This window comes from Mus caroli, unplaced genomic scaffold, assembly GCF_978045245.1.
Source record: "Mus caroli unplaced genomic scaffold, Mus_caroli_1 scaffold_15, whole genome shotgun sequence".
In the NCBI taxonomy this organism is placed as follows: Eukaryota; Metazoa; Chordata; class Mammalia; order Rodentia; family Muridae; genus Mus; species Mus caroli.
In genome coordinates this window covers 61,485,618-61,512,297 of record NW_028227270.1, presented here as the reverse complement: position 1 = coordinate 61,512,297, position 26,680 = coordinate 61,485,618, and the positions used below count along the sequence as shown (strand labels likewise).

The window sequence follows — 26,680 nt, the reverse complement described above, 5'->3', positions numbered from 1 at the left end:
CTTGGTCATGGTGTCTTTTCATGGTAAGGCAAACCCTAACTGAGACAACATCCATGCTGACTTAATAGAATGCACTGGAAAATGTTCCTCTCCATTTTCTGGAAGAATGTGGGGTAGTTTTGCTATCATTTGCCATGTCTTGTAGAACTAGTGAAGTTATCTGGGACTAGAACTTTCTCTGTGGGAAGATGTGTGTGTGTGAGTGTGTGTGCATGTGCAGTGGGGTGGTGGCAGTACATGCATGTGGGTGTGCAACTATGCACATACGCAAAGCCAGAGCGAGACGCTGGGTGTATTCCTCCCTCACTCTGTGAATTATTGCCTTGGAACAATCTTCACTGAGCAGGAAGCTTACCTTCTTGTCTAGGCTGGCTGGTGGGCTCTTCAGGATTGCGTGTTTCTACTAGTTCTGGGGCTGTAGTCATGCACAGCCATTTATGTAGGTTCTGGGATTTGAACTCATGCACTCATGCTTGCAGAGCACACATCCTTATTCACCAAGCATCTCTCCAGACCCAAGTGGGAAGATGATAAAAGATGAACTAAAGATCTGCGTAAGATCAGGACTACTCAGGTTATCTGTTTCCTGTATAGAGAATGTTGTTATTTGTGTCATCAATTTTGTGTGTGTGTGTGTGTGTGTGTGTAGTTGTTGTTGTTCACAATATACTTGTGTGATTTTGTTAATATTTATAAATCATCTGGGGGTTCTTGTTGAATTCATTATTTCATTTCTCTCCCTTTTAAAACATATTGATTTATTTTCACTTTATATGTGTGTGTTTCCCTGCGTGAGTGTATATGCACCATGCACATGTAACGCCTCAGGCGGCCAGAAGAGGGCATCAGAAGCCCTGGCAGTGGATTGCTGACCATAGTATGTGACTCTGTGGATGTTGGGAAGTAAACCAGAGCCTCTGCACCATCTCTCCTGCTCTCCCCCCAGTACCTTCTTTCTTTCTTTCTTTCTTTCTTTCTTTCTTTCTTTCTTTCTTTCTTTCTTTCTTTCTTTCTTTCTTTCTTTCTTTCTTTCTTTCTTTCTTTCTTTCTTTCTCTCTCTCTCTCTCTCTCTCTCTCTCTCTCTCTTCCTTCCTTCCTTCCTTCCTTTCTTTCTTTCTTTCTTTCTTTCTTTCTTTCTTTCTTTCTTTCTTTCTTTCTTTCTTTCTTTCTTTCTTTCCTGATTGGCCCAACCAGATGTCTATCAATGTTATTCATCTTAAAGAGCTGCTTTTTACGTGTTTTGCTATTTTTTTTCATTCTGGTTTGCATTATTCCATCTCTTTGGATTTCTTTGTGATAATTTGTTCTTTTACAGGTTCCAACGCTCAAAGTCAATGTCACTGACTAGGGATATTTGTTCTTTTCCAGCATTGGGGTGTAGTGTTATAGTGTTCTTCCTAACGGCTGGCTCAGTGGCTCCCTACAAATTCTGATGTGCTGTGATTTCACTTTTTACTTTTGATTCTTTTCATTGGCATAGATGCCTTGTGTCTGCGCAGGGTTGCCATAATTCCTTTGTGTCTCTGCAGGGATTAATATAGTTCCTTTGCATCTGCCCAGGGCTTTTACCCCTGGCTACAGGTGTTTCACCTCTGATTATGCTAATCAAGATGGAGACTTCCTAGCTTTCATAAGCTCTCCTGTTGGGAGTGTTCTGCTCACTTTGATTTCCCTTGACTCTGCCACAGTCTTTGTTGTCTGATGCCCATTTGCTTAAACAACCCAGTCCTTTCTTATGTATTGTTAGTTGTTTGGTTGAGAGACAGATCCTCAGTCTGAAGCAAAAGTTAGTGAAGTTTTGTGATGTTTTACAACCCAGTATTTGATGTCAGAATCAACTTATTACATTATAAACATTATAAAACAAAATGACAGAAAGTAAAATGTATTTTAATTTTAAATGTAATTTAAGGTGTAATTTAAATGTAATGTAAGGTGTGTGTGTGTGTGGCTTTTAGAAAGTCATACCATTTGCGAGTGTGTGCACTGAGCTGTGATGCACCTGGCATTTCCTGCTCTGGTTCATGGTCATGTCATGAGGTCTTGAGAGATGCTGTGTTACTATGCCATGGTTCAGTGCAGGCAGGATCTACAGCAATCTATCTCTGTATTGAAGGAATCTGGGGGGGGGGTGGACACAATTGCTACTTCACATGATCCTCACAAAATGCTTATCACGTTCTCAAAGTTGTCAAAAGCCAAGGTGTGTGTGTGTGGGTGTCCCTGGAATGGTCTTTGTATAACAGCTTTCTGGTCTCAAAGTTGATATGGATCTTCAAGTTTATAAGCTAAGAGAGCATTATCAGTTATCCGTGTGTCCTGTTATTGTCCATGGTATTACCACTGTGAATGAGAGAAAGCCTCCCCCTCCTCAAAGCCCAGTGAAGGACTTACCTGGTTACTAGAGGAACTTGGAGTACAGGACTGCAGGACAAGAGGAACTGTGTCCAGGAAAGCTCACACAGAGGGCTGACTGTGGTAGAGATTAGGTGAGGCATACTTCAAATTCAAATTATTGTATTTTTCATTGAGCACATATTTAAACATGCCTACTGTGATCTGGACCGAGTTTAATAAACACAGTTGATAATCATTCCTGCCTCTTCAATGCTTCCATAAACAATCTGTTGAAAGGACAAAATAGTGTGGACCAAGACAGTGGCCCAAGGAATGGGGAGCAGGAAGTGGGCAGCCCATCCTAACTGAAGTGGCACGTAACAGTAGCACATACCCGTTCCACAAATCCTGCAAATATTCCAGCATTCATTAGACTCTTCCTGTCTATAAACCACACAAACTCTGCCAGTCTTGGATGCCACGTCAATACTGTAGCCACCATCATAGAAATGGGCATTTTCTGAGAAAAAAATGGAGTGAGAGTAGGCATGAGACTGGGGCGCACATGCCTGCGCAGGGGCGGGAGTGGGGCAGTTATTACTCCTCCCTTCCTCTTCCGTGTTCCTAGGGGTTTTTCCACAAAAGACACTGGCAAATGGAAGGCGAGATGGCTCAGTGAGTAGACACTTGGTCTGATCTCACCTTGATCCCAGGACGCGTGATGGAAGGGGAAAATCAGCTTTCACAACTTATCCTCTGATACCCTTGATTTGGTAGCCCACACACATACACAATAAGGTGTGTGTGTGTGTGTGTGCACGCGCACACGCATGTGTATGTGTCTGGAAAAGTCTCCCTAAAAGAACATTGGCAGCACAACTGTGTCTCCTGGACAAAGATGTTTTAGCTTTTGGGTTCTGTGCCTTGCCACAGCAGCAAAGGTGGCAGGCAGAACTGAGAAGTTATCTGAAGCTTCGATGGTCCAAGCCCCCAAGGTGTATCAGGGCTCAGGGAAGGGGGTGAGGTGACCTGCTGGTTTTTGCTCCAGGCCTCGGCCGGGTGTTTGAATGTGTGAGGATTATATTTCTATCCCTGGTGCATGACATCTATGTGAAAATCTTGCTAGATTGATTTTATTTCTTAGTGATGTTTAAGGCTGTGCGAAGACCCAAACATTTCCCCTGACACCATCCTTCTCATTTCTGGCCTTTTGCGGGCAGTTGGGTGACTATTCTTATGTCTTAAATTGGACTCCAGCGCATTGTCTTGTGGTGCGTGGAGGACTTCATAGGCAGGAGATTGTAGGGATCTGGCGAGAGGCGCACTGCCTGGGCAGCAAAGTGCACACAGCACGGCGGTTGCATATCTGGAGCTGCAGTGCGCCGGTAGCGCAGTTCCCAATGAGGTGGTAGCAATGGCCCGATGTACGGGAGCGTGCTGGGTTTCTTCTCCCCACGCGGGGGCACCAGAGCCCTCGAAAGTGTCAGGCACTGCGGCGCATCTACCAGATTCCCTTTTAAATGACTGCGGATGTGCGGGCGGTCGCAGCCACAAATGGTGAGAGGAGGCTCAGATCAGGCTCGCGAATGGCCCACAGCGACCATTTAACTGCACCCGCACAGCAGTTAAGGTTTGTCACTCGACCCTCCGGAATCATCTCACGTGTCCCCACTGAGACTCTAGGGCGCTGCTGGAGCCCGGCCTCTCGGTAGCTGGAAGCACATCCTGCCTCGGGCAGCGCGGGTGCAGGGTACACGTTGGCGCACATGCACGCGCGCACACGAACACGCGCAAGGTACGGCAGGGCAGGGGACAGGGGCTTGGGTGCTCCGCGTGCGGGTGGGTGTCGCGGGGAGTGAAGCTGTGATCCTCAAATGGCTGCATCCTGCCAGGTTAAGGAATATGAGAAGATGATGCGGAGCCATCCATTCCACAGGCCAGGGTCGGTGCAAAGCATTTAGGGAACCCACTGCGCGGCCGGCGCGCTCCCTTCCCACGCAGGGCTCTCTCTGTGGCGCAAACGACAGGAGAAAGATCCATCAGAGCTACACTTGTGTCTGCAGGCTCCTCTCTCTTGGCAGAAACCCCATCAGGAGAGCTTTGGAACCATCCACCCCTAAATAGGTAGTCCGGAACCGGGCAATGGTCGTTGGTTACTAACGTACAGCGCTATATATTAATTTTGTACGGGGTGTAACTTGTCTTCCCTATATTTTGGAAATAGCTTGCTTTCCCCTATGAGCTTGGTGAGAAAGAAAAACGCAGCGGGGAGGGAGAGGGAAAGGGAAAGGAAAGGAAAGGAAAGGAAAGGGGAGGATTCATACAATACGAATCATAGCATTTTTTTTTTTTTCAGAGCCTAACCAAACAGGGCTTCCATTTCAAAAAGCTAGCCTGTACTGCGATGTGGAAGAGATGTAAGAATTAGGGACCAAGGAAGCATCGCTGCATTTCAGATGTACCGGGGTCTAAAGGGGGCACACACACGCACACGCGCACACATGCACACCCGCACTGCTACCCCGCCAAGGTGTGTGCGTGCGCGCGAGTGTGAACTCCCACATGCTGCTGTCTGCGCCTGGCCGCTGGCACCAAGCCTCCTCCTCCCCGCTCGCCCCCAGATTCCCTCCCCTCCGCCTTGCTTTTGTCTGGAGGGTGCTATGCTATGCGTGTGTGCGTGTGCGCGCGCGCGCGTGTGTGTGAGCGTGTGTGTTTTTGGATTTCATACTAATTTTCTGGAGTTTCTGCCCCTGCTCTGCGTCAGCCCTCACGTCACTTCTCCAGCAGTAGCAGAGGCGGCGGCGGCGGCGGCCGCCGGTTAGAGCCCAGTCGCTGCTTCAGCTGCTGTTGCTGCTTCTGCAGCGCTCTGCTCCCTGCGCTTGCTACGGAAGGCCGGGGGAGCCGCGCGGACAGTCCTCGGTGGCCTGGGCCGGCACTGTCCTGCTACCGCAGTTGCTCCCCAGGTGGGATGTGCCGCGCCACCTGCCCACCTCCCCTCTCCCCCCGCGCCCAGCGGCCGGGGAGGATTCTGCAGCATCATTGGGGCCCCAGCGCCGCCGCAGCCTCTTTGGAGGGTCCTTGGCTTGGCCTATGCCATGGAATCTGCTCTCAAAGACCCGTTCCCGACTTCTCATGCCTCGGCCTCAGGCTTGAAGGGGGGGCGGGCACACGGGGGGTCCACTAAGGGGCAAGTTGATGGCGGGGCGGGAGCTGGGCACTCAGACATTCATTCTCCAGGCTGGGGTTCAGGGTGAGGAGAGCGCGGAGGGACTGTGTCCCAGTTGGTGGTGTGTAGGGTCTATTAGTCTCATCCATGTCTGTTTGTCTTCAGCCCTGAGGTGCGCACCGATATCGATATCCGAGCCGGTTTAGCGGTTCTGCGACCCAAAGAGTCCAGGGAGATCCACGGAGTGGTGCCTGGCGTATAGGACCATGCAGCCGCCTTGTGGCTTGGAGCAGCGGCCCGCAATGTCCCAGCCACTGTGAACCATTTGGTCAGCGCCAACCTGCTCAGCCCCAGCACAGGCTCAGCCTCCTGTACGCTCCACTCCGCGGGAGGCCACCAGCACCAAGCAGCAAGAGGGCGCAGGGAAGGCCTCCCCCCTCCGGCGGGGGACGCCTGGCTCAGCGTAGGGACACGCACTCCGACTGACTGGCACTGGCAGCTCGGGATGTCGCCCTGGCCGAGGTGGCATGGACCCGCCATGGCGCGGCTCTGGGGCTTATGCCTGCTGGTCTTGGGCTTCTGGAGGGCCTCTCTCGCCTGCCCGACGTCCTGCAAATGCAGTTCCGCTAGGATTTGGTGTACTGAGCCTTCTCCAGGCATCGTGGCATTCCCGAGGTTGGAACCTAACAGCGTTGACCCGGAGAACATCACGGAAATGTGAGTTCCTTTTACTTTTTCTCCTGTCCCCACCTCAGGAATCAGGCAGGTGTATGTTTGGGACAGATCCTGTCCCACACATGGCAAGAAGTCAGAGACCAGAGAGATGGGGTACCTGTCACTTCTCTGTCTGTTTCACTGGCTTACGGATGTCAGTTGGTGAAGAGTGGGACTCTAAAATTCCATATAGACAGGAATATAATCATAAATTCGTATATATTATGTTCCTGGGAAGGAATTCTGTGTGCATTTTCATTTCAAAGTTCTGATGGGTGTGTTTTAGGCTTTCAGTATATGATAATTATATTGGAATAATTTTGTTTGGTAAAATACTGTATGTGTGTGTGTGTGTGTGTGTGTGTGTGTGTGTGTGTGTGTGTGTGTTGAGAGAAGTTCCAGTAATATTAACCAGAAAGGAGGTTAAAATGATTCATTTTCAAGAATTGGTTGGAGTAAGTGAGGGTCTCTCCCTTAACATCTTTTCCTGAGGTTTGGAGTTGACTGGTCCTGTTCCCCCTTTTCCATCTCATCTATTGGATTTTGCTTCAGAGATTGCAGCCAGAGATGCTTTGAGGATGCCCTGTAAGAGGAGAAGTTCTGAGTGTCGAAAAGCACTCGCTCAAGAGAGAAAATGCGATCACAGGAAGGGCTAAAAGCCTGGGCTGATTTAATTTGGACCTGATTTCTCAGAGATACGATTTTGAGACCATTTGGATTATAAATCTTAATTGCCCATTGAAAAATTCCCCAGGACTAGGCTAAACGGCAAGCTGTGTGCACACTGACGGATGGTAGCTTCAGCCTTGTCCCTAGAAAGGTTACAGCTTGTCCCAGCTTAGTGGAGAAACAGAAATGTGTTTCTTTTCTCTCTGTTGGATGTCTTGTGACGAATACCCTGCCAAGCAGGAACTCAACCGTCCTTTCTCTAGGTCACCTGTGTTGGGCACAGTGCTATTGTCTCTTCTCTGCAATCTTGCCATTTTATGTCTCACGAACAGAAGGTTTTGTTCATCTGTGTAGAGGATTATAAAGCTAAGTTTCCTGGGTGATTGAGACTGAGAAAGGCAGCCTTGTAAGTAGGGCTTGGGCTGTGGCCTTCCGGTTGGCGAGTGCGCATGCACCCCCTCCCCCAATGTACAAGGGAGTTTTTTGCCAATGCAGCTGCCAGTGCCAAAGGCGTCAAGATAACCTGTTTTGGTTTTTAAATGTAAGTAGGAGCCCCTTCTAATCTTGCTGTTCTGCTACTGATGGTTACACTACAGGCCTCTGGTGGGAGGAAAGAATGGCAGAGCAAGGTGGAGCGTGCAGGCCTGGCATAGCTGAGCCAATCCGGCCGTGAACATCAGAGTCCAGGGTGCCAGGTTCCCAGTCTTTGACAAGTAGCGCAGCAGCACAGTGGGAGGTTAGGGTAGGTATGTGCCTGTCCTGGGCTGGGCTTATCCAAAGAGTCTGTGGCCTTTCTCAGAACCCATGCCTTTCCGGAAGGTAATGTCAGTCAGATGGAGGGGCCTTGTGGAAGGAACTCAGAGCCTTTTGGTGGCTGGAGACCTGGAAAGTGCATTGACACAGCTTTTTTAAAAATCCAACAATAGACACCGAATGAAGAGAGAAATGAGACGCAGTGCTTGGTTCTCACTTCGATTGCTCTACTTTAACATTTTAAGATCAGCTGAAAAGAAGAAAGCATCTCTAAACCCAAAAGCAGTATTGCCGAGGTTCCAGAGCCTTCTGCCTGATGCATGCCAGAAACTGACAGTTGGGGCAGAGCATGCTATGGCTTTCTTGCAGTTGTTGTTACTTCACATGCACACGCATACACACACACACACACACACACACACACACACACACACAAGTGTATTGTGATGTTTCAGTTCCTACTCTGGCTTTATTTGGAAATCCATTGGTATTGAGAGAACTTAGAACTCCATGTGCCTGAGTGTCCAGGATGCAGGAGTAGGTTGGTAATATTCATCAGGCTAGGGAGAGGCAAGGTCTACAAGAAGGCATTTCTGTCTACTTAGCCTCCTGGTGCCACTTGAGCCTATCTGAGCAGTATCTGTAAACTGTATTGCAGTGCTTCTTTGGAAAGTACCAATTATTTTGAACTCAAAATAATATCAATAGTTGAGATAGTTTCACCCTCAGCTGTATAGGATACCATCTGTGCCCCTTTCCCTACGTGATAATATTTGTTTGAACAACTTGGTGGGTTTATGTTCAATGAGCTACAGTTGGAGCCAAATGACACATTTCACATACTCTGTTATTTGGTCCAGTGCTATTCTCAATGTATTCTGGACTAGCAGTTTAGTTTATTTGTGTATCTATGAAGTTATATGTCTATGGCCTTGGCCCACGGGAGCCACGTCTGTAATCCATTCTCAGAACTTACTAAAGCAACAGCTTCACACTGAAAGAAAATGTATGTTTTAGCTAGAATATTTTGAGACTATATGCATAGATTAGCTAACGGGTAGAATACTGTGTTTATACAAAGTTGAAATCAACTTGACATGTCAGAGTTACTGTGGACTTACTTTATTAATTGGAAATGTGTGTCACAGTGTCTGTTGTACACTCTCTATGATCCAAGCTGATCTGTATTTCTCTGTGTGATGGTTAGAAGTGCTTGCTTCGGTGTCCATCACCTTTCAGAGCGGCACCTATTGATGTTTGTCAACAGTTAAGGCCACAGTAGTGCCAGACTAATCTTTAAAACCAATGTCACACGAAAACCAATGTCACACGAAAACCAATGTCACACGAAAGGTGCAGTACTGTTGGGATTATGGTCATTTAAACCCCCATTCTGTCAAATGCCAAGATGTACAGTCTCACCCAAGTGGTAGGTCAAATATGTAGTTATGATGGGTTTACCATCTTAACCTATGGTTAAAACAAATTCCCCATGGTAAGCTTTTCCAGTGTTCGTTTCTGTAGCCTTCAGTAACCCACATCACGGAATCCACACACTCTAATATTGCCTGTGTTTATGAAGGCAAGTAGGGATCTCTTTCTAAGCGTCTTGGGTGGTATTCTCTGAATTGGGGGCAATGCTTGGAACCAAGTCTAATATTTATTTCTCTTAGCACAACACAAATAGAACCCACAGCTTCTGCTGCCAGAGCGTCTCTGTGCATTTTATTATTGGCTGGTTAAACACAGTAATGCTTTGCCATTAATACATTGATTTTGGCCCCAGCACCTTCATAAGCCTTGCTATTGCAATTAATTGTGTTTAAAACATCCTGGTTTTTGCAAAGACCCAGCTAAGGGCATCCGTATGGTCTTCGCTCCGAGGCTCCCTGGTGTGGTTCTAGAACTTTGGGTTGCAGTCTTTTCCTGCACTTAAGAGCCATGTGTTTTATCTTGAGCGTGTGGCTGCACCAGTCACACCAGGTTTATTAATAAATGCAGTGTTATTCATTATCTAATACAATTTGCAAACTGCAGGTGAAACCTCTCTGTCCACACAGTGGAGGTGTGACCAGACCGCCGCTCAGCACCGCTGTTTGGAGTCCTTTTTTTGATTTCGTACCTTCAATCTCGTTTTGTTTGCACTGGGTAAGACAATGCAAAAGCCCGGTGACCCTTCTGACCCTACTCTCTCCCACCACCCATCACTGAATGCACAGGAAAATGTGTTTGATTTTCTTCTTCTCTGAAAAGTGATACTTCCTTATGGGAATTCAGAGTGCTTGGAGTTAAGAGAAGAGCCGGGTTATGTGTTGTTACAAGTAAGCAGTGGGAGGCTGAAGCCCTGCGGTCATGGCTCCCTCGTGCTGAGCGTGGGTCTGCTTAAGGTCATTTGCTGCTTCTTTCCCATAAACCTTTTGTTGTATCTCTTTCAATATTCCCCGGTAAAGATATTTGCTAAGATGAAGGGTGGGCTGAGCAGCTGAAGGTCGAGATCTCTTTCCCCTTAGGGACCGTCCATATGATCTCTGACAATATTTAGGCCATGGAAGTTTAAAACCTTGAGTTTTTGTCTAGCTGGGGAAGGGAAAATAAATTTCTTGTCGTGTTAATTCTTTCTGCATTAAGTGGTGAGTTAGTTCCCCAGGTTTGACCTCATCTATCAGGGGGAGAAACATTATCAAGCCATTATTGGATACCATACACTGGCATCATAAGTTGGCTCTTCTGTGTCTCTAGAGTGCTTCTTGTAGGTCCAAAGTCATGAGGCAGAACACGGCATTGTATCTGACATCCTGCTGAGCAACATTAGTATGTAGTGCCTCTTGCTAGATTCCTACAATTCAGTAAGGGAATTCAGAAGAGAGATTATTTATAGATGACAGATATTTTTGTTTGGTGTGTATATATATATATATATATATATATATATATATATATATATGGAAGAGAAAGAGTGTGTGCAAAAGAGGATATATATATATATATGTGTGAATGAGAGAGAGAGAGAGAGAGAGAGAGAGAGAGAGAGAGAGAGAGAGAGAGAGAGAGAGAGAGAACACCAAAGAGCCTAGACTCATAGATTACTAATAGCTGCCTGCCTGGTCATTATTCATGATCTACTTTGTCAAGCTATTTTAAAGTACCAATCTCACCCTGCTATCCCAACTGGCGGAGATCTGGACTCTGAAGTGGCCTGATAATTTTAGCCCTGCATTTGACTGCTGGTCGATCTCCATTAAAAAGGCAGAGACCCCCACTCCATCAGGATTTCCTCTTCACTTACTTTCCTCTATGGAATGTCCAAGAGGTTAGGAAATCATAAATATTGATCCTGAGTCGAGCACATGAATATTTCTGAAGTTATCGCAGCTCTCCGCCCAGTTCTTTCTTCATGTGTTTCAAACCCAGTCCACAGTGGAGACAGGGAGCTGTGTCTTTTGGGAGTCCGCCTGAGACATCACCAACTGCTTACCTGGTCCGTGGGACTCTGGGCTCCGTGGAAGTGAAGAGCTTTGGTTCTGGTGCTCACACAAGCTTCTCCTAGCTTTGAAGCTCGCAGAAGCTGGGGCTTGGGATGGAGGCTAAGGTCCTTGCACCCACAGTGTGGGGAGAAGAGGGTACATGGTTCTTGGAGTCAGCAGTACATCTCTGAAAACCTTCCGGGTTAGAGGGTGGCGGTGGCACAGCCACATTGTTTTGCTCTGAACTCCCCCCAAACTGTGTCTTTTAGAGTGTGGGCTGCTATTCAGGCTGTTGGCATGGCAATGCTGGTCTAATGAGGGGGTGGCAAGGTCAGAGTTCAGAAAGGCTGCTTCCAATCAAGACCATAGAAAGAGAAAGGACCCTGCAGCCCTCTTCCCCCTCTGTAAAATCCCCAAGGTCCTGCAGGAATGAGAAATTCTGTCTCCTTGTACCCAGGTGAGCATTGTGGCCTCTCCATTGGGGACCTCTCCTCTGTTTTTAGTCTCTAGGCTGAGGTCTAACTCCAGGCCACTACTTGAGAAGTTTTGGAGACAAGCTTGGGAGGGCCAGCTCTGTGCAAGCACACCCTGTGTGAGACAGTGTAATTAAAGAGGCCCAGGCCTTTATGGATTCCAAAGCAATGCTTTTACCTTCACACGGGAAGGCATGCTTTTTTGTGTTGGTAATAAAAAAAAATATGTGCATACACAGTCCTCTTCCATCACACAGTTCTTATACAAAATTGGGTTAACAAGAAAAGTCCTCATGACTTGGGACAGATGAGGACTGCCAAACGGACTAGCATGACGGGCGGATCCTGGAGAGTGTAGTGCACACATAACATAGACCAGAGAGGCCTATGTCATAGTCGAGGCCTACAGCCCTTTATATGAAGTTCGCTATTGTCCATGAAGAACCTGTAGCCACAGACTACATATTCATTCTTCGCTGGCTTCTCTGCTGCCGTCTTTCCCAGTGCTCGAAGACAGCAGACCAAGCTCAGCAACTAAGATAGTGAGCAAACCTTAGGGCGCACTCAACAGCTACCCCTTCCCTGTGTGTCCTCAAGGTCCAAGACTCCCAACGACAGAACACTTCTGAGGCAGGACTGTTTGCCTGAGACGGACCAAATGGGCACTTTGGGTGTCTGCTCATATAGGCTTAAAACCTTACCCTGAAGCAGAAGAGGCCTCAATAGCCTTTGAGGGACTCCTCAACTGCAATTGCCTGGGTTTGGTTTTCAGATCTAGCATGTGGCGGTGGAGGGGTGGGCTGATATCTCATCCTGTTCTTTCCCCTCCCCCCTCCCACTTTCATTCATCTCCTTTACGGTCTCTTGTACTCAAGAGACACACGATTTGGGTGAGTTTAGTAATTTTTAATCTCCTTATAGGGAGTAAAGCTATTAATCACACTCTATTTAGAGTTTCTTTTCTATTTAAAGTAAAGACCAATTAATTTTCAGCACTTCAGCCTTTCCCGTAATCTTCGCGCATATCCATAGACCCCAGAAATGATATTTGTGTAGAAGCCTGTGACTATGAGTATAGAAATCTCTGCTAAACCAACACACCGTATGACCGTTCAGGTTGAATCACGATGACTTAGGAAACTCTCCCGGCCACGGAAGGCTAGCTGTCTGAAGCTACTCTTTTAATTTCATTCCAATCATTGTGCTGCTTGCTTGCCCAGGACCTGATGAGACATCTCAGAGTGAAGCGTTTGTGAATGTCGGTCTGTCTTCTGAGTATTTTATCAGCTTTCAACACACAGGGAAATCGCTCTCAATCAAGAGATGCTGGGATTTGAGTTTTCCAATGACCTGTGAAATATGGTGTAAAAAACAAAACAAACAAACAAACAAACAAAACAAAACAACTCATAATTTTAACAAGGATGATAGAGCAAAATGACTAAGCAGTTAATATGACTTGCCTCCAAGCTTGAGAGCCTGAGTTCAATCCCCAGGACCCACGTGGTAGAAGGACAGAACTGTCTCCTGCAAGTATCCTCTGAACTTAAGACACGTGCACATGTACACATAGGCATATGCATGCACCTGTACAAATAAGCAACTAATTAATTAAGTAAATAAATATAAGACCAGAAAGCCCTAAGTCTTGTTGTGGGGGTTCTTTCTACTTCATGGGTTCCAGCGTCCCTTGTTGTGATGTAAGAGACATATCTGTCGCCAAATGTGACTCTGGCTCACTGTGCATGGGCCTATTTCTTCACTGAGGGTGCCTTGCTCATTTGTTATGTGTGAGCAAGAGATCTTGACATGGTGACCTTTAAATTCCCTGGCAGGGTATGATTAAAAAATAAAAATAAAACAAAATCAAGCACCTCTCTCCAAAACAAACAAACTGGATTTGCAGAAGTGGCCCAGTGGTAGAAGGCATAGCTAGCGTGTTCAAGGCTTTGGGCTCAACCCTCTGCACCACAAAACCCACCAAGGAACTACCCACCCACCCATACAGCCAGCTACCCGACCCACCAACAAACAAACTACCAAATTAACCACCCACCTACCCACACACTCCTCCAGCCAAGCAAACAGCAAACCCCAAACAAGCTAAGAAGCTGGTTCCTCTGTTTAGTGGGATCCAGTCTCCCTCCACAGCTGTCCTAGGATGTCCTCTAGGATGCTACCGAAGGCTCTGCTCTTTAGATGTCTTGTCTGGGTTCCTTGTTCTGTGGCTTGAATGTTTGAGCCTGATCGCCCCACCCACCCAACCCCCTTCATTTTCCCATGTTGACATTTAATCCCCAAGGCAATGGTGCCAGGAGGTGGCAGACCCTTCATGCATGGAAGGAGTGCCCTTTAAAGAGACTTCCTATAGCTCAGTGCTTCTTTCTACAATGTGAAGACAGACATAGAAGGTGCCACCTCTGAAACATAGGCCCCATTAGACACTGCATCTGCTGAGATCTTGATCTTGTTGGTCTTGCCAGCCTTCAAAACTGTGAACAATAAACTTCGATGTCAAAAGTGACTCATTCTCACAAATTTTCTTTAGAGCATTCCAAATTGACAGGCATGCCTGGGTGCTTTGGTCTTTCCTTTTGTGGCTTTTTATTGGGATTTAAGCCACCATTCTTTGAGTGAGGCTAAGTAAGGGTCACATAGACAACAGGTAAAGGAACTCCCATGGAAGTGAAAGGAAGATGGTTTGAGCTTGACTACTGCATGAGTTCTGACCTCAAGGGTCTTGTGCTGGAAGCTCAGTTCCTATTGTGTAATGGAGAGGTGGAATCTAGTGTGAGCTGACTGATGCATGGTGGCCACACCTCATGAGTGACCTCGGGTGTTTCTGGAGGTACTCAGTTTGGTTTAGGGGAGAGAGTTAGGTCTCAAGTGACTATATTCATGACCATGAAGGTGGGTTGCTGTAAGAGTACTTTGTTACAGCAGCAAAAACAATGTCCAAGGCATGTTGAAACTACCACAGTGAGTGAGGGTGTGTGGCCACTTTGGAATTGCTGATTTATCTAAGTCAACCTTGGGTCTGAGATTCTGAGGGAACATTTGGCCCTTATTGGCTATAGTGTTGAATCTAGAAGTAGAGACCTAGGTGGACACTAGCGCTTAAAGGATTACTTTGTTCCTTTGCTTTTGATCAGCTAGTCACAGCATGGTGTTTCCTCCCTCCCTCCCTCCCTCCCTCCCTCCCTCCCTCCCTCCCTCCCTCTCTCCCTCCCTCCCTCTCTTCTTTCCTTTTTCCTCCCTCCCTCCCTCCCTCCCTCCCTCCCTCCCTCCCTCCCTCCCTCCCTCCCTCCCTCCCTCCCTCCCTCCCTCGCTCTTTCTCTCTCTCTCTTTCTCTTTCTTTCTTTCTTTCTTTCTTTCTTTCTTTCTTTCTTTCTTTCTTTCTTTCTTTCTTTCTTTCTTTCTTTCTTTCTCTTTCTCTTTGCTTATTTATTTATTTATTTATTTATTTATTTATTTATTTATTACCAGAACCTGCTATGGTACTATGGGTGGCAGGATTCTGACATGCAGATTTCTCTAAGTCACCCACCCCTCTCATGTCAGCTGTCTGCTGTACTGGACAGTGTCATGTCTGGGGATTCCCACTAAGAGAACTGAGATTCCCTCCCCAGGGTGGGGTTGGGGATAACATTCTTAACATGAGCCATCTATCTGCATTTTGAGTGCTTACACCCGCTAGCTTAAGTGCTGGCTTGGAGTCAGAACTCAGTGCTGTGTGTTTATTGATAACATTGTTGACACGTGACTGGCCAACTTTTGTGGATGAGGCTCTGGAGGGTTCCAAACTCACCCATCTTTCTGGTTGACCTTTTGTGACAATGATGATGGAAGATGTCATGTCAACATGGTCAAGTCTTACCTTTCTGCTTATTGAACCCTTTCATTTGGATCAAATAATCGCCACAGGTGTTGGGGACAGTTAACCATGCTAGGAGCTCTGCCCTACCGAAGCCAGATCTCAGAACTGAGCTGTGTCCCCTATCATGTGTGTCCCCCTTTCTTGCTCCCTGCACTCCATCCTAACAGGTCATTGTAATCTGTGGCACTCTTCTCCAATCTAGGGGACTTCCCAACAGAACTTGACTTTGTCACCACTTCCTCCTTGAAGCTCTGTGGGCCCCATGGTGGTCCATCTCCCAGGTGTGCTCTTGGGTCTTTCTGTCCATTTTTCTTCTTCCATTACTCCACCAGAGGCTGATTTCCTTGACGTTTTGACCACCGATACTTCTTTTCCTGGGCTACGCCATGCTCAGGCATGGCACCCGTTGCCTTCTTTGAGCTAATGAGATCTCATCGACGTTCTCAGGAACTTCCAGTCATGATCTTTGGGCCCATGTCTGGATACGCAATAGAGCACCACTATCAGCGCTTACAAATTTAATTCATGGTTGGGGTCCCTAACCCATCTATGGTTTTCCCTTCCCTTCACAATGATACCATAGCCCATGTAGGAAAACAGGCTATAAACCTGGATTTCACTCTCTCTTTAATTTACTGTAGTCATCCATGTATCAATTCAACTGCTAAAGCATTTCTTAAACAAACCTATTCATTTCTTTTAGCTTTGGTATTCATTTTGTGCGGCCCCCTTACCCATCCTTCCTTTCTTGAAATATTTATGGGTTCTGTCTGCATGGAACTGTGCTAAGTACTCAGAGTACAGTGAGAAATGCTGATCTTGCCTCTTCTTTGGGAGCTTACAGTCTGAGAGGGAAAACAAGTATCAAATAAATACTTAATTAAAAACAATCTAACCACGATCACCGTCATCTTTTCCTTAAAATGCTGTGGTCACCTCCTAGTTTGCACGTCTGACTACTTACCCACTCTAGGAACATGTATCCCCATAGCCCAAATGGTCATGAAGGTACACTGGCCTTTTCAAAATGCTGATTTTGTCATGGCTACTGCTAATAATTACTCTGGGGCTCTCACACCCAAAGATGGAGCCCTCTTTCCCTCTCCTCTTCTTCCCTTCTCCCTGGTTGCCACTATGTTGCCATATGAAGAGTCCACATAATGATAACACAGGCTAGAACATGGAGGTCGGCATGAGAATCTCTTTCTAAGCAAGCAGATCTCTAAAGAAGAGCAAATTATGGCTGCCAGCTTGCTTAGTGGTCTTGGAGCCCAGGGCACGCACTTCTACAGTTAGCATGTTTGGCAGCATTAGGCTAAGCTTGGTGGCAGCTCTGTCTCCCTCTGGGCATGGTCAAGCCTGGATCCTCAAGGCAGATGCCCCCCACCCCCTTCACTGCTTAGCACCAATTCCGTTGACACAGTCATTCCTTTTAAAGCCCAAGACCCTTTTGAGTTCTTTCGGTGATTTTACATATTTTTTTCCTCTGAAATGCACTAATTTTATTATATACAATACATTATGTTAATTTATTATAGGTGATTTTATTGGTAATAAACTTTTAAAAGTAGCGCTGAACGTTACAAACAATGTAACAGTATGAATGGGCGTCTCCTGAAAAGTTGATTTTTCTTCTAACTGATGCTGCAATCTTCAGCCCCTCAGTCCCTTCCCAATGCAACTACTCACTCACTTCAGTCTGTTTCCCCTTCCGCAAATAGTCTGCTTGTGCCCGCAGCACAGACACAGATATGTCTGTTTATACCCACAGTTCTGAATCTGGGTTGTTTTCACTTCATGTGTTTAAGCTATGGTTTTCTCTGAGCTGTGCGCACCACTCTGTTTTCTTTGAAGCTGTCTGAACAGCCTGGTGGCCATACTGGATACTCTCAGGAAACACACCTGCCTTCGTAAGGGTTTCTATTGCTGTGGTAAACACCATGGCAAAAGCAACTTGCAGAGGAAAGGGTTTATTTCAGCTTATACACTTCCATATTACAGTCCTTCACTGCGGGAAGTCGGGGCAGGAACCTGGAGGCAGGAACTGAAGCAGAGATCGTGGAGGAGTGCTCCTTAGTGGCTTACTCCTCATGGTTTGCTCAGCCTGTACCTTCTTATAAAACACAGGACCACCCGCTCAGGAATGGCATTACCCATAGTGAGCTGGGACCTCCCCCCCGCCAATAGCAACCAAGAAAATGCCCCGCTGCTCAATCTGGTTGGGGCATTTTTCTCACTTGAATTTCCCTCTTTCCAAGTGGTTCTGGGTTGTGTCAAGTTGAGACAAAAGTAGCCAGGACAACACCCCTTATTTGCCCTGTTCTAGAGAAGTCTCCCAGCTTGAGACCCACAACACAATAGGGCAAGAGACTGACTGTTCCACAGGCCCTTAGCTCTGGGAGCATCCTGAGCAGATGGAAGGCATTCACTCTGTCCATCTCTACTGTGTCCCTTCACGTGAGGAAGGCAATGGCTTGATGGACAACAGAAGGTTCCTATCTGAAGATCACACATTCCCTACTTAGCCTGATACCCAGCACTGCAGAATCCCCTGCTGGAGGCATTAATTCTACCAATGGGGCCTGAGGAGGTCTTTTCTTCAGGTCTGATGTCACAAGGGTGGACCATGCCATGGGTGTGCACATCACTAGTCATGATGTCGTGTGGGAAGATTTCCGCGGTGGTATAGTGGGTGTGGGCGAAGTCTGGACCATTAGCATACTATGTGTAAGCTTCGTCTACAAACAGTGCCAGGAAACCCAGTTATCTGCATGGAGAACTGAACCAGCTCACGGTCTCTCATCCTGCACAATTAACTTCTTCTCAGGCTATAGGAGCTCCGGATCCTTGATTCAGCACCATACTTCTGACCTTGTTGTGTGTTCTGTCAGTCCTTTGGTACACTGGTACTGAGATACAGACGGCTACTCTGATGCCTCAGCAGCACGTCATCTTCTCACGTACTCTCAGTGCCTCCTGGGCGCCCAGGACCTGAGGCCACTTCAGCAGCATGTCATCTTCTCACGTACTCTCAGTGCCTACTGGGTGCCCGGGACCCGAGGCTGTCTCTGCCTTCTACTCCTAGCTGGTCCCTTCCTATCTTTTAAGACTTCTGTTCTTCTTTAATATCTAGGTCACATCTCCTCTGCTTTTACAGGATCATCATGTGTCCCAGCCACATGAAGGTCACATGGCGTCCCTGGTGCACACTGTGTACCTGTTGTATACCCCACTGGGATATAAGCTGCATGGCACAGGTGTCATATGCACCTTGTTTCTTCTCTTCCTCAACACACCAGTGAGTGAGCACACAAAAGGACAGGCACTTGTGAATTTGCTATTATCTGGCTACTTGTCATTTATTTATTATCTATCTATCTATCTATCTATCTATCTATCTATCTATCTATCTATCTATCTATCAATCTATCATCCATCTTCACTTATTTATCATCTATCTATCTATCTATCTATCTATCTATCTATCTATCTATCTATCTATCTATCTATCTATCTATCCATCCATCCATCCATCCATCCATCTATCTATCTATCTATCTATCTATCTATCTATCTATCTATCTATCTATCTATCATCTATCTATCTATTTATTATCTGTCATCTATCATCTATCTATCTTTCTATTAATTTATCACCTATCATCTATCTGTCTGTCATCTATTTATCATCTATCATCTATCTTACTATCATCTATCTGTTATCCTGCACAATTAACTTCTTCTCAGGCTATAGGAGCTCCGGATCCTTGATTCAGCACCATGCTTCTGACCTTGTTGTGTGTTCTGTCAGTCCTTTGGTACACTGGTACTGAGATACAGACGGCTACTCTGATGCCTTATCAATTATCATCTATTAATCTATCATCTATTTTTCTACATCTACTTATTATCTATCTATAAATCATCTATTTATCATCTATCAATCATCTATCTACCTATTATCTATCATCTATTGATCTATCATATATCTACTTTCTACATCTATCTATTATCTATTACCTATCTATCATCTGTCTGCCTGTCTGTCTATCTTCTATGATCTATCTGTCCTCTATCTATCTATCTATCTATCTATCTATCTATCTATCTATCTATCTATCTATCATATATCTACATTTTAATCTATCATCTATTTATTATCTATTTGTTTATCTATCATCCATCTGTCTATTTATCTATCATCTGTCTATCTATCATCTATCTCTTTATCTATCATCTGTCTATCATCTATCTCTCTACCTTTCTATCACCTATTTGTTATCTATCTATCATCCATCTGTCTATCTATCTATCTATCTATCTATCTATCTATCTATCTATCTATCCATCTATCTCTATATTATTTAGGATTCCAAGTCAGAGTACTCAAGCAGTTTCTCTGCCATCAATATGTAAATCTCTAGATGTGACTCTTCTAAAGCCACCAAGTTATGGTTTTTATTAATGCAAATAACCCTCACAGAATTAAAATGCACAATACTAGTTTGTGCACAGTGAGAAATCAATTAACTGTAGGGGTGAAAAGGCCAAAGCTTGACGAGACTAGAAGAGTATTCAACAAAAAGGATGGCAGGGGGCCAGGTAGGAGGAGGAGGGCCCACAGATGCAGAAAGATGCAGAAAGAAACATGAGGATGAACCCAGGGATGAGGAGTCTCCAGCACATCTGCTCTCCAGCAAACAAATGGGTGCAGGGATGAAGAGCTGTGCCTGTCGTGTTGTGTGATAATCGCCAATAGCGGATAGCCTCGTGGATCAATAGCAGCTTTCCCCGAAGCTGCACTTATGGTACTTCACATGTAAGGCGATGCTGGAATGAGATTCCAGATGTGATTTATACTCCTTGTAGTGCAGACCGCAGAGGTCATTCACTCTTCTCCAAGAACTGCAAGTGGCAGGAAAGGAGATGCACTCTCTTAGGGGGCCAGTTTAGCGCATGTATGTTTGTGCCTTTGCAGTTGCATTGCAGTAGGCTGGCGCTGTGGACGTTGCGTGGGCTTCATCTGCATTTATCACAATCGACACTGTTTTGCATCTGAGAAATATTTTTTATAGTTGTTTGCAGAACTGATCATAAAATAACTGACATATGAGATTGGAAAGCTTTTCGAAATAGAGTGGAGGGATCTATAGGTGAACAGATGGTGTTGAAAGATCCAAACAGATAATTCCTCTGTGAGTTAAATAACACCCACTTGTTTATGTTTGCATAGTGCTATATATTTACATATAAATATATATTTATATATTTAGATTCCCTGCGGGTTTTGAAGTTAAGCGTTTCAGAAGGAACAGGCTTCATTTTGAAACTGACTGTAATGTTGACCTCTGATAAGAAAAGTTTGTTGTTGTTGTTGGTGGTGGTGGAGTCACAGGTCTTATGGTGAGTCTGGGACACCCTCCGGAATTTAATTTTTATTTGTTTTATTTAATATTCTTTTAAGAATTTATCTCTTGCAAGGAAAACAAATGAAAATAAACAGACAAATAAAACTCTCCTGTGGAGTCTTGACCCTGGGTTTACTGCTGACTTGACCTGCCTTGTGAGCCATGGAGGCAGTAATTTCTCTTTATTTAATTTCATATTTGTATGTGTTCAGTTCAAAGAGTGATGGGCATTCTCATGACTGAGTTGCCTTTTTCTGGTGGATATATGGAGATATATGTTTATGTATGTAACAGTAAGGTATTCACTCTTTTGGTTTTTTCTTTCATTTCTGTTTTGAGAGAAGGTTTCTCTGTGTAGCCCTGGCTGTCTTGGAACTCACCCTGTAGACCAGGCTGGCCTTGAACTCAGAGATCTCCTGCCTCTGCCTCCTGAGTGCTGAGATCAAAGGTGTGCACCACCACTGCCTGGCATTCACTCTTAGTCAGCAGATATATTTTAAGCATGTCTTTTTGGGGCGTTTTTCTGCACTCTAGGTAACAAGACAGGTCAGTTCCTACCATACGTACAATATAGCCTTTCAAAGCCACAAATAAAGTTTGCCTTTCACCCTGTAGAACTACCATACCTGTCTTTCAACAACTCATGGGATCTTACACATAGTGTGCCAACAATCTACATGTTATACCTGATTAGTTCAGCACCACGGAAAGCCTTTTCCCACATCATCCTGGTGAGAGATGTGTAGATCAATGGTACAGTTTGCCCTTGGGAGGTTAGACTTAGAAGAACAGACTCTGTAGGTCTCAGTGGCAGATTTGATGTTTCTAGAGTCTATGGACACCTGGCCAAGAAGTAGGGTGTGACTCTGGTAGGACCCTCTGCTGTCCCTTGGACTCTCTTCCCCCTCAGGTGGAGGAACCTGGCAGAGCAACGCAGATGGAGTGCCTTCAAGCTTCTTAGGTCATTGCCCAGAGCTAAGCATCTGTGGGGTGGCTGGTCTAATAGGTGTCACTGTGGTTTTAAGCTGGAAGAGTGCTCTAGAGCAGCATCCTTGTGGGTTACACTTCCTGGGAACATGCAGTGGGCTCACTACACTATTCAGAATCCTCCATTGCCAAATCCCACCTTTCTCTGCAGGGATGTGACTCATGGTGAACTGTGTTCTCAGCCATGACAATATGGGATGCAGTCTCTTCTTCTCTTCCCCAACTTCCACCCCCACCTAAGTTATATCCTAGGAGAACCTTGATGTTGTGAAAACTATGTATGCAAAGTTCCCTTTCTTATCATTCTTTTCTTTTTAAATCATCACCATCATCATCAACAACCAATCACTTCATTGTATCCATTGCGGAGATAGATGAAGGAAGCCACTCAAACCCTTGCCCAGTTCCAAACTGCATCTCAGTGGTCTTCTGTATAGTTAGAATGGCCATTATATAGCTATGGGGATTCACTTAGACCTTACACATCCACTGTCAAATACATTTGTATACACTCATTCACAACTAAAGAGAGAAAACATGGCAGCAGCGTTAAAACTAGAAAAACAGTCCTTTCTGCCATCTTTCCCACCTCATGTGACCTTTCCCCACTTTCCACCCTTTGTCAGTCATGCATGACAGCATCCTCTGTCACACTCTGTTCAAAACTGCACGAGCGTGCAGACATCACAGGCTAGGATCCTCACCTGGGGGGAGAACATGTATTCTCTTTCTTTTTGAGATTGAGTATCCTCAGTTGACATTGTACATGCTAACTTTATTCTTTTGCAAATTCTATGATTTCATTTTTCTTTAGAGCTGAATAATACCCCATTTTATAATGCAGCAAGTTCTCATTATCCATTCTTCTGTCGATGGATATCTAGGTTGATATGGAGCACTCTGGGTATATGCTCAGGACTGGGATAACTGGGTCATCTGGAAAATTTTTTACTTTTCTGAGGAAAATGACTTCCATAATGAGTGGTTTAATTTACACCCCACGCCCATAATAAGTGTTCCTTTTTCCCCATGTCCTCTCAACATTTGTTGTGAGATTTCTTGATGATAGCCGCTCTGACTGAGGTGGAGATTTTTTATTTTAATTGAAGACTGGTTTAGGCAGCATGTGCAAGCAGACAGTCAAATTCATTTCCACGTTCTTTGAGTGTGGTCACTGCTGTAAAGGAAGGACCTGTTGCTAGGTACTCCAGGAAGTGGGTCAAGCAGCCTCCCTCTGCCATGTTGAACCAGTTGCTTCACTTCCGGTGTCTCTGCTTCCTCATCTGGAAAAGGAGTAACCATTGAACTGATTTCATAGGATGCTGTGTGGCTGAATTAAGCCAATGCACATAAAATGCTTGACCTGGCTTACCCCTTCCTCTTAGGTTTTGAATGTCTGTCCTCTGCTGTGGCTTGTGGGAAATTCTGTGAGGCTGAGGGAGAACTGTGGGAAAGCGAACGGATTCTCCCTGATCTTGGCACTGAACTGGTGCCATGGTTGAAAGCACAGATGCTCTGGAATGGCAGCTGGCCCATTGCTGTGTGGTGGACCACCTCTGTGCCGGTTGGCCCAATACTCTCATCTCACCTTGTGTGCTTGGCTAATTGGGGGTATTGAGCGTCTGTGCGCTGAGCAGGTAGGAGGAAGATTTAACCACTGAGATTCAGGTCACAGTCTTCTACAATTGTTGCATGGCTAGTAGACCTTGTCCATTTCACTTTAGCAGATATCTAACTTGTTTTTCCCCTGAACTCTGGAGGTAAACAGTTGGTACCCCAATTTCCTCCAATTGTTATTTTTCATTTGCAAGGCTTTTCTATACAATATATGCATTTAGAGCATTTTGAATATTTGGTCAACTGGTGTTTTGTGCATCCAGGTGCTAGGCCATCTCAGTATTTATTTTCAGGCTTCTTTGTAGCACACTGTCCTGGACATGGACACATCAGATGGCCAGACCCATACCCGTTCCCCCATCTCTCGGCAGCAGCCCTTCTAATTTCTTTTATGGGTGATCCAGCTAGCTCAGAAATGTGTTGTTGTTGTTGTTTAAAGAATCACGTTCCATGTATATCTTTTAGCAGATCCATTTAAAAGCGGTCCCTATTTCTCCACAGTAACTTTGCCATATTAAGGTCCTGCTCAGCAACCTTGGGATTACTCCCACTAGCATGCTTGTAATTTGACTCTAAATAAAGTGATCTTGGTGAAGCACTGGAGAGAACCTGGGCTGCCTTTTACACTGCTGACTGTCCTCCTTGACTTCAACCCTGTAACTGCTAATCAAAGACTGTGCCAGATGCAAGCAGACCCTCATGGAGATACACAGTTTCACCACTTGGCTTGCCTCCTCCTTTCTTGATGTTTTGCCTGTGGCTCACTCCCCTCTGCCGTGCTGACCTATCCTGAAGCCAGAGCAGAGACAGCCTTTCCCAGTGTCTGTCTGTGTGGAGTGACCTGTCTGCTCAGAGGCCCAATAACTGTTCCACTGTGATTCATGTTGACTGAAGAACTAACTAACTGCCAGATTTCTTCAGCCCAGGCTCTTCACTGGCCTTTCTTCCTCAGGGATTGTCAATAGCACTCTGGTTTACCTGAAGTAAAAGAGAGGGGTGAGCACATTTTTAAAAAATATAATTTGTGCATAGGATCAGTTTTAAGAAAAAAAATGGGACAAGGTGTCCCTGTAACTCTCCAGGGAGAGCAGACTGGCTTGAACTCACAGAGATGCTCCTGCTTCTGCCTCCCAAATGCTGGGATTAAGGGTGTGTTGTTGCCACTTCTGGTGAAGTCTTCATTTTTTAATCAGTATTTATCCTGGAAGATCATCTTACTATAAGATCAAGTAATTATATGTTATGGTAGACCACATTTTTATTGAATAAATATTAGATCCATGACAAACAATTCTTCACTAGTTTAAACAGTTGATGGTGATAATTTTACATTATAAACTTAAGGGGGTAAAATTAAGAGGAAATAAGGGATTAAAGGAGAGAGAGAGAGAGAGAGAGAGAGAGAGAGAGAGAGAGAGAGCGAGCAGAACACCATCTACCCGGAATGCTTGGATTGGTTACGTTGACTGAGTCCACCATTTGTCCTCAGCTTCCTGGCAGTGGAAAGAAAAGCTCATTATTAGGAAAGAGACAGCCTCTTAGGCCCACAGGAGTGCAGATTTGTCCAGCACCCTGTGCGGAAAGGAATTTCTCTGCAGGGACAATGAATGATACAATTGCACAGAGCTTACAAAGATCCAGAGGTAGATTTCAGTTTCTTCTGGAGAAAGGCGGGGGGCGGGGGCATGACAGGGTGACTGAGTCTGCAGAGGCTAAAGTGGCTGGAGAGTTTACTTTCCAGGGGTGATACAAGTTATAACCTCAGATTCGCCATCACCACAAATCATTTAGTGAGCCCTACCATGTTACTTGGAGGTTGTCTCCGCTGATTAGATCCTAGAAAAAAAAAAATCATCTCTTGGTTGGATAAGGCCACATCTATTCTCCTTGAAAACCAGACAAGCAGATGGTGGGGAATGGCATCTTTTTTTTACAAAGACTGAGCAGCCCAGCCTGTGTGCTCATTCAGGCAGAAGCCACCCAGCCTGCACCGGAAGATGAACTGAAAAGGAACCAGCGGGCAGCCCGAGGCATGCTGGGAAGCAGTGATGCGACATCCCTAGAATTTGGGCCAATAGTGGAGCTCCAGAGTTGTGCTGACAGGGCCCCAGAAATTGTTTTGGCTTAGGAGCCACTGTGAGCAGCTGTGATCAGGCAGCTTCCAGCCATGGGAAAGCTCTTTTGGGCTCCTGTGGTGCCTTCAATCTGAGAGGACTGGTACCCATGCACCAGGATGAGTTAGCTGTGAACTGCACCCCAAATCGCCATGAGCGCTCACGAATGCTTCACCTAATTTCCCATTGAACTACTTGTCCTAAACAGGGACAAAGGCTTAAACAAAACTTAAGTATTTCCCGCTAATCCTTCTGCGTGCGTTAGGACCATTTTCACCCTTGTGTTGCTGTAGTTCAAAGTTGTGTTGGGCCACTGTGACTCACCAGAGACAAAGACCCGATGATGCTAAGTGTGTTCCTTGGTTATCTTGAAAATTATCACAAAGAATCTACTTTTTTCTTAAGTTTGTTTACATTGTTTGTCTTGTCTGTGTCCATTTCTGTTTCTTTTTAACAATCGAGGAAGTTTCTAGACCTTCTGGAAGAAATGAAAGTGTATCCATGAGCTTTCTGTTGCAGGGAAGCAACGTCTGAGGCAAGGTAGTTGTAAAGGAGAAAGGGTTCTCTTGCTTGTGACCCTTGACTTGTAGGAAGGAGGAATGTCACTGCAGAAAGAATGTGAGAGGGTGTGTGGAGCAGAGATGTGCATGGGGATTGGCTTCCTCCAACTAGGCCACGCCTCCCAAGGCCACCTCCTACCAGACAGGCAAGCTGGCAAACCCAGCTTCTGTACTTGGCCTTTCAGAGCCAAGACATAAGAGGAAGTATTTTATTCTAATGCCTTTGCTGTCATTTCATTGGATGAAGGTCCTTCAGGGACCTCTGGGCAACCCCTGTCAAGTTAGAGTGTACAGGGTATTAATGTCTCAGAGGGGATTAAAATCAAGAATAAAATCAGCATCACAAAACCTTCCCAGGAGGCAGTGGACATGTTAAAAGCAAAATCACACTCAGATCCCTGGGGAGGGGTGGTGGTGGGATGGAGGGCGTGACCCAGGATGGAATGCTAGGGTGATTCCCTCCATCCTCTGGATTCTCATTTTATTTTATTAAGCTTTACTTAAGTGTCTGTTGGAGAGAAGAGAGATTCAGATTTTAAAA

General features: G+C 45.6%; 1 protein-coding gene across 3 annotated transcripts in view; it reads left to right on the top strand.

The window, feature by feature from the left end:
• The first annotated feature begins 3,853 nt into the window (after window positions 1-3,853).
• Ntrk2 (neurotrophic receptor tyrosine kinase 2) overlaps window positions 3,854-26,680 on the top strand; it is a 334,118-nt gene continuing 311,291 nt past the window's right edge. The window contains exons 1-2 of one of the 3 annotated variants that reach the window (XM_021180131.3): window positions 3,854-4,132; window positions 5,669-6,220. In XM_021180131.3, the coding sequence (XP_021035790.1) occupies window positions 6,009-6,220 (212 nt within the window). In that variant the 5' untranslated portion in view covers window positions 3,854-4,132; window positions 5,669-6,008. Of the gene's footprint in view, window positions 4,133-4,229; window positions 4,462-5,014; window positions 5,301-5,668; window positions 6,221-26,680 lie in introns of those variants that run through there. The other 2 variants (XM_029468409.2, XM_021180130.3) reach the window with 2 other exon arrangements.